The sequence below is a fragment of the Helianthus annuus genome, chromosome 3, assembly GCF_002127325.2.
Source record: "Helianthus annuus cultivar XRQ/B chromosome 3, HanXRQr2.0-SUNRISE, whole genome shotgun sequence".
Taxonomy (NCBI): Eukaryota; Viridiplantae; Streptophyta; class Magnoliopsida; order Asterales; family Asteraceae; genus Helianthus; species Helianthus annuus.
In genome coordinates, this window is record NC_035435.2 from 82,955,151 (window position 1) to 82,963,813 (window position 8,663).

Here is an 8,663-nt window from a genome sequence, read left to right on the forward strand (position 1 = left end):
ATATATATCTTTATACACATATACATACATGCACCTAACATGTAACACAATAGTTCAAATTTTCATTTTAAAAACACATATACACGTAAGTTACATCAAAAGGTTTCCCGGGAAAGTCCGAAGTGTCACATTATACTTCAATGCATTTTAATTATATTTTCACTTTGTCAATAATTAATTTATGTAATGTGTTACTTTTGTATTTATATTATTTATACACTTTGTGATAATGTAGATTAAATTGTCATGACTGTAGTGGTGTAGTTTTAATTTACAAGGCTTAAATGTGTAATTTCCTTTCTGTTTGGTGAACTTATGTACTTTGGTGATGGACTAATTTATTTGTTGGTCCTAGATGAAATAAAATGGATTTTGTTGGCCTGTCAAAAAAATAAAAATAAAAAATAATGTGGGCCTATGGGAACCAAGGACTTTCTCAAACATCCCTAAATGTAGAAACAATTGTGTAGTATTGACCTATTTCAAGTTTCAAATGTTTTTAAATTAGTTTCTAAATATATTAAGCTTTCTATAATTCAGAGCATCAATTTGATTCTAATTGATCTGTAATAATTTATATAATGTGTTCCATAAATACCATTTCTCTATAAATACACACTCTTTTCATAGCTACTCCATCATCAACCTTCAGTTAATCTCCATTCGGACGTTCTTCTATGTTTGTAAGTTGTCAATCAGTATTCTTTTATATTTTTTTACATATTTAATGTTTGCAATTGATGATATCACTTTGTTTATTGTAATAATGCTTTTGCACTATTGAAGTGTTGTTGATTTAAGTATAAAGGTGTCGTATGTGTGTTCTTTGTAGTTCTGTGTGGTGCTGAAAAAATGCGGAAAAGGTTGAAACAAGTATCTTCATCTTCTCCCGGACTTCCAAATCATGGCGTCAATAATGAATGTACGCATATTACTTTTTTGGTTTGTACATATATTATTTTATCAAACATTCGAAAGTTTATACATTAAAATTATGCTGATAATGTTACAGGTTTAAGTATTCCGTTATCTAACATTACGAATGGTAATTCAACTTTGTCCTTAATTTTAATTTTATTTTTATGTTTTTAAACTGGTTGCAAGTTATTGTATTTTTTATTTGTTATTATTATTTTTTTTACTTTTTTATGTTTTGATGTGTTGTAGTTGAGGAGGCCAGACGTAGACGAAAGTTAAGAAAAATATATCTTGATAATAAGAAATCAAGATCTACTTCAACACCAACGAATACACAATTGAACATACCGGCTTCGTTTTCGTTACAAGTTTCTACTTTAGCTGAGTCAAGTATGTGTGGTGGTGAACAAATGCGTAATAGGTTGAAACAAGTTACTTCATCTTCGCTCGGTATGCCAAATCATGGCGTCAATAATGAATGTACGCGTGTTACTTTTTTGGTTTTACATGTATTATTTTATAAAACATTTGAAAGTTTATAAATTGATTTTTTTTTCCGATAATGTTCCAGGTTTAAGAACTCCGTTATCTAACATTACGAATGGTAATTCAACTTTGTCCTTAAATTTAAATTTATTTTTTTGTTTTTTAAACTGCTTGCAAGTTATTGTATTATTTCTTTTGTTACTGATCATTTTTTTACTTTTTTATGTTTTGATGCATTGTAGTTGACGAGGCCAGGCATAGACAAAAGTTAAGAAAACTATATCTTGATAATAAGAAATCAAAATCTACTTCAACACCATCGAATACACAAATGAACATACCGGCTTCGTCTTCCTTACAAGTTTCAAATGATTATCTTAGAGGTAAATTGTCTATTATTTGTTATGATATTAGTTGTATATACATGTTTTATGTATTTAATTATATTTTAAGTTCAGTTGAAACAATTTTTATTAAACAACATAATTTTCTGATTATCATATGATCTTTTAATATTTACTGTTAGTTATATAATATTTAATTGCTTTATGTAATTTAACATTCAGTTGTCGAGGCTAAACACAGGCGTAAGTTAAGAAAACTATACCTTGATGGTAAGAGATCAAGTATTACTCGAAAACCGTTTCCTTCCAAAGGGGAAGCATCATCTTCATCAGGAAGATGAATCATTTTTTACCGACAAAGAAAATTTACCACCGAATTCATCAATCACAACGTTTTGTACACATTCCTCAATTGTTATACCGATAAGTAATTCTACATTTATATTAAATGTTTTTACTAACTGTACATTATTCTTACATGTTCACCAAGAAAATGTCCGGTTCTATTTGATATTTATTTTACTATAAGGTTTTTTATTTTGAATTAGGTAATGATTTCAATTCATCCGGTAACTTAACATCTTCCATGATAACACGCTCAACTTTGAAGAACGGAAATGTACCGCAAGACTCTTATACAACACCCCATCGTACACCGTTTGCAAACAAAGAAAACGTAACACCAGGTTCATGTATCACAAAAAATACTGTTACTATTTGCAGATGTTTCATAGTTTCTTTTTTTTTACTTAAAAATAAAATAACAAAACGTCGTTTTTAATACTTATTTGTACTATGATATTTATGTTTTTTGGATTAGGAACTATTTTGAATTTTGCTGGGAAAGCAACGTCTTCATCCAGAGCCTTTTGGAATTTGAATAGGAAGACAAACGTATTGCAAGAGTCTTCTACATCAACACAACGTACCCGGATTGCAAACAAAGAAAACATAACACCAGCTTCGTGTATCACAACTATACGTTCACAATTTCCTAATGTCTCACAGTTTACTAATGCTATGTCTTCTTTGCATCGTATCTCTCCTGGTACGCTTTTTATATAAATAAAATTTTAATTGTAATGTTCATATACTTAATTTCAAATCCTGTTTTCAATGTTGTATAGATGATATTGCAAGCTCATCAACTTTACCATTGAATGATTGCTATTCTATTTCTCCAAGGATTGTCAACAAATGCAATGCATCTTCTTTGATCACGGAAGTGTCTTCATTAAAAAAGATGTCTTCTGGAAAACGTAGACTTATTCATAAACCAATCGAAATAGAACCCATACCAATGGCTGATATTGACTCTGACGATGTAAATCATGTTCACGAATGTGTTATAGACATTACCAAAGGCACATCTATAGGTAACTTATTAATATTACTCATTGTAGTTTGATATTTTATTTTAACTACTTAAGTATTGACTTAGTGTTTAACTGATTAGATTACCTTTACCATGGTGATCAATCTCTCACTTGTGGAATATGTTATGGAAAGTTATGGCCAACCGAAGGTGGAAAGGGTCGGATTAAACTTGAACAACAAACATATGGTTTATGTTGTGGTTATGGTAAAGTTGACCTACCTGATTATAAAGATTCTGATCCAGCTTATCAGATGCTTTTTCTATGTTCAGATTCAGAAAGCAAATTTTTCCTGAAGAACATAAGACGTTACAATTCTATGTTTTCCTTTACATCCATGGGAGGAAAAGTAGATACTAAAATAAACAAAGGTAATGCTCCATTTGTTTATAGAATCAGCGGTCAGAATGCACATAGTCTGGGTAGCCTTCTTCCTAAACCCGAAAACAAACCAAAATTTTCACAGCTTTATATCTACGATACCGAGAATGAACTTTCGAATAGAACAACATTATTTGGGTATGAATTCTTTTTTATTACATATATTAATATTATATTACTTCATAATGTAGTTTTTTTTTTTATATTTCAGTCTATCAAATTGTTATTTAAAAACATTTAATTTTCGACCAGGGATTCGACAACTCAGTCATCGTCAAAAGAAAGGGCACTTGACGTTAAATTTATAAAGTATCTTACCGACATGTTAGATTCTCATAATATGTTGGTAAAAACTTATAGGATGGTACGAACCATATTCATGAGAATCCTAACGTTTCTCTTAAGCTTTGGTTAATTTCACAGAGAGATCGGGACGGTAGGACTTACAACTTACCTACGTCTTCTGAAATTGCTGCTTTAATTGTCGGCGATATGGATAAGACGATAGATCATCGTCATATTATTGTTGAAGAGTAGTCAGGAGTTCTTAAACGTATTAGCAAGCTACATCCTTCCTACCTTGCTCTACAGTATCCAATTCTTTTTCCGTATGGTGACGATGGCTATAGGATTAACATTCCGCATAGGGATTTTGGTCCTAACACAAAGAAGACACGACCAAATTGTACAATGAGAGAATTTTTTGCTTATAGGATTCAGGATAGGGACAACAAGTTCTCTTTAATCCTTAATGCCAGGAGGTTGTTTCAGCAGTTTTTAGTCAACGCATACACAATGATCGAAAGTGAGCGGCTGTTTCAGCAAACAAAATTAAGAAGTGAATCATTTAACAGTCTTAAAAAAGTTCAAGAAGGTGGACAAAGTGATTTCTCTCATACAGGAAAACCTGTTATATTACCGTCATCGTTTACCGGTGGATCTCGCTATATGATGCAAAACTACCTGGATGCTATGGCTTTATGTAGGACGTATGGGTATCCCGATTTCTCTATAACAATTACATGTAATCCGAAATGGCCCGAAATGGTAAGGTTTATTGGTGACTCATCAATTAAGCCAGAAGACAGACCTGACATTCTTTGTCGATTGTTTAAGATGAAACTTGATGCATTAATAAAAGACATGAAGGAAAAAAAGATTTTTGGTGATATTAATGCAGGTATGTGATTAGTATTTATTTACACCCAATTTCACTTTATACATATGCTAAAGTCATACATACATTTTTTGTTAGTACTTTATGCTAATCATTTTTTTTCTGTAGTTGTTTATACTGTCGAGTTTCAAAAACGTGGTTTGCCACATGCGCATATATGCTTATTTATGAAAGCTGATCATAAGCTTCCTACTGTTGAACACATCGATCCCTTTATCTCAGCTGAGATTCCTGATAAGAATGAAGATCCTGAATTGTATTCTCTTGTGAGTGACTTTATGATTCATGGTCCTTGTGGACACGCTAATTTGAAATGTCCATGCATGGTAGGCAACCGTTGTTCTAAAAAATTTCCAAAGAGGTTTATGGAAGCTACTTCCATTGATTCAGATGGATTTCCCGTTTATAGAAGAAGAGATTCGGGTCACACAGTTGTGAAGAAAGGTGTTACATTGGACAATAGGAGCGTCGTTCCATACAACAAAAAGCTTCTTAAAAGATATCAGGCGCACATCAATGTCGAGTGGTGCAATCAGGCTGGTTCAATTAAGTATTTGTTTAAATACATTAATAAAGGACCAGACAAAGCGACTGTTGCTGTTGTTGATTCAGATAAAGGAACTGAAGAGGAGATCCCCAAAGATGAAATTAAAGAATATTATGATGCTAGATATGTTTCCGCATGTGAAGCAAGCTGGAGAATATTTGCCAATGAGGTTCATTATAGGTATCCGTCTGTTATGAGATTACCTTTTCATCTTCCAGACCAACAAAATGTTGTATTCAGTGGTGAAGATGATATCGAAGATGTCCTAAACAAACCTCAAGTAAATTCCTCAATTTTTCTAGGATGGATGAACATGAACAACAACGATTCTGAACCTGAAGCAAGGGAACTTACTTATGTTGAGTTTCCAGGAAAATATGTCTGGAAGTAAAAGGATCGGTGTTGGCAGCCGCGTAAAACTCATGTTTCGGTTGGGAGAATTTATTCTGTGTCTCCTTCTCTTGGTGAGGCTTATTTCCTAAGAATTCTTCTAACTAAGGTTAGAGGACCACGATCCTTTGAAGAAATCCGAACCTATGATGGTGTTGTGTATCCTACCTTTAGAGATGCGTGTTATGCACGTGGGCTGTTAGACGATGACAATGAATATATTGAGTGTATTAAAGAAGCCAGTTTCACAGGAAATGGTAATTATCTGCGTTGTTTATTTGGTACACTACTATTGTCTAATACGCTATCAAGACCTAAAGTTGTTTGGGATAAGACGTGGGAGTTTTTGTCCGAAGACATTTTATACAATATGCGGAAGGATACTGACATTAGAGGTACTTTTTAATCTGCTGATATTTTTTGTGACATAAAATTTATTTCGTCGTTAATGATTTATACTTATATCAACAAAGTTTTACATTATATTAAATATATTTTATTTTTTTGTAGGATTGGTTGTTTCAGATGAACGTATAAAGAATATAACGTTGTCTAAAATTGAAAAATATCTTCTTCGTAATGGTTCAAGTTTGCGCAGATTCTGACCAATGCCTGTTCCTGACGATGAGTCTGTAATACACGAGAGCAATCATCTAATAAACGAGGAGCTTTCTTGGGACACTGATCAACTTAGTGCTGAGTTCAATAATCTTCATAGCTCTTTAAATGATGATCAAAGAGCAGTGTTTAACGAGATTATGGATGCTGTTCGAAGTGGGAATGGTGGTGTTTTTTTTGTACGGTTACGGTGGTACAGGTAAGACCTTTCTGTGGAAAACATTAGCTACTTGCATTAGATGCAATGGACAGATTGTTATTAATGTTGCTTCAAGTGGTATTGCATCATTGTTGTTGTCATGAGGTCGTACGGCTCATTCACGATTTCATATTCCAATTAATCTTAATGAAGATTCGGTTTGCCATATTAAACCTAATACTGAAATCACTAATCCTCTAAACGAAGCCAAGTTGATTATTTGGGATTAAGCGCCAATGGTACACAAACATGCTTTCGAGGCTCTTGACCGTACATTGAAGGATGTTTTGAGTGTTGGTGATTCACGAAATTCTGAAATTCCATTTGGTGGAAAGGCTATTGTCTTTGGTGGTGACTTTAGACAAATCCTACCGGTTGTTCAAAATGGAAGCAAGCAAGACATCGTACATGCCTCTTTATGCTCATCCTACATTTGGTCGAGTTGCAAGGTGTTAAAATTGACAAGGAACATACGTTTATCTGTTGGAGCCAGTAGCTCAAACATACAGGAGATACACGAGTTTGCTAAATGGCTTCTTGAAGTTGGCGAAGGCAATGTTGGTAATGGTAACGATGGCGAGGCAACTATAGAAATACCAAACGATCTTTTAATAACTGATTCAACTGATCCAATTCAAAGTTTGATCGACTTTGTATATCCTTCAGTTCTTGACCGTTTTAAAGATCGAGACTACTTTTCTGAGAGAGCCATACTCGCACTTAAGAATGAAGTTGTTCATGGTATCAATGATCGTTTACTTGCATTGTTTCCCGGTGAAGAAGTAGAGTATCTTAGCTCGGATAGTATATGCCCGACTTAGGAAATCAATGATCCATTACACTAAGATTTATATAATCCTGAGGTTTTAAACAGTGTGAAGGTTTCAGGATTACCAAATCATAGATTGGTATTAAAGTTGGGTGTTCCAGTGATGCTTTTGATGAATATTGATCAGCAAAACGGTTTATGTAATGGTACGCGTCTTCAAATTACACGTCTTTGTAAACGTGTTATCAAGGCTGAGATATTATCGGGAGGTAATGTTGTTTTGAGAACTTACATTCCAAGAATTAACATGATACCGTCTAACAAGAAAATACCTTTCAAGTTTCAACGGAGGCAGTTTCCAATAACCGTATGCTTTGCGATGACTATTAACAAAATTCAAGGACAATCTCTATCAAGAGTCGGTCTTTACTTGAGAGACCCTATATTTTCACATGGCCAATTGTATGTTGCGTTGTCCAGAGTGAAGACTAAAGATGGCGTCAAGCTTTTAATATTTGACAAGGATGGGAGGCCGACAAATAAAACGACGAACGTAGTTTACAAAGAGATCTTTGGGAATTTGTAGGTTAACATTTTGAATTATTTTAGAACTTCAAAGTATTTTTTTATATTATTAATCAATCTTCGTTATTCATCATTCAATGTTCATTTCTTAATATATGTATATTTATTTTTGTTACATAAAAAGATTTCCAACCCGTGAGTATTCACGGGTGATAACCTAGTATATATATATATATATATATATATTATAATCCATATTTTTGCTATGAAATCCTTGTATACTATTCACACTAGATTACTAGATTTTTGTTATGAGTCTTATTTACATTTGTTTATCAAAGAAAGTCTATAACACTATCATTCACATTTGATTACTATATATTTCTTTGTATATTATATTATATCTTTTGTCCTTATTTCGTGAATTATATTTTTTTATCATTTAACTAGGTTATAATCCCGTGTATTACACGGGTTGAATAAATAAATTTCATATACTAAATAATAAAACAACATATCTTTAAAAACCTCATTTATTGCACGGGTTGAATAAATATAATTTTATATATTAAAAAATAAAAAGTTAAATCTATAAGAACCATATTATACGGGTTGAATAAATGTAATTTTATATACCAAAAATAAAAGTTATATATATATATTTAAAACCACGTGTATTACACGGGTTTGATAAATGTAATATTGTTTACCAAATAATAAATCTTTAAAAAATCTCATTTATTACACGGGTTGAATAAATGTAATTTTCTGTACTAAATAAAAAAATATATATCCTAAAAAAACCCCGTGTATTGTACGAATTAAATAAATATAATTTTATATATCAAATAATAAAAAGTTATATCTTAAAAAACCTCATGTATTACATGGGTCGAGTAAATGTAATTTTGTATAGTGAAAATAAAAATATTT

At 32.1% G+C, this 8,663-nt stretch overlaps 1 protein-coding gene across 1 annotated transcript; it reads left to right on the top strand.

Annotated features, from left to right (window-relative positions):
• The first annotated feature begins 4,195 nt into the window (after positions 1-4,195).
• LOC118490432 lies at positions 4,196-6,224 on the top strand. Its single transcript, XM_035988071.1, has 4 exons — positions 4,196-4,685; positions 4,791-5,509; positions 5,639-6,014; positions 6,130-6,224. The coding sequence occupies exons 1-4, from the start codon at positions 4,196-4,198 to the stop codon at positions 6,222-6,224; spliced, it is 1,680 nt and encodes a 559-aa protein (XP_035843964.1).
• Positions 6,225-8,663: the final 2,439 nt, after the last annotated feature.

Bases quoted from the DNA above. Each gene is read 5' to 3' on its own strand.
- LOC118490432 (XM_035988071.1), top strand. From the start codon at position 4,196: ATGAGAGAATTTTTTGCTTATAGGATTCAGGATAGGGACAACAAGTTC. The intron at 4,686-4,790 runs GTATGTGATTAG...TTTTTTCTGTAG, and splicing joins TTTTGGTGATATTAATGCAG to TTGTTTATACTGTCGAGTTT. The intron at 6,015-6,129 runs GTACTTTTTAAT...ATTTTTTTGTAG, and splicing joins GAAGGATACTGACATTAGAG to GATTGGTTGTTTCAGATGAA.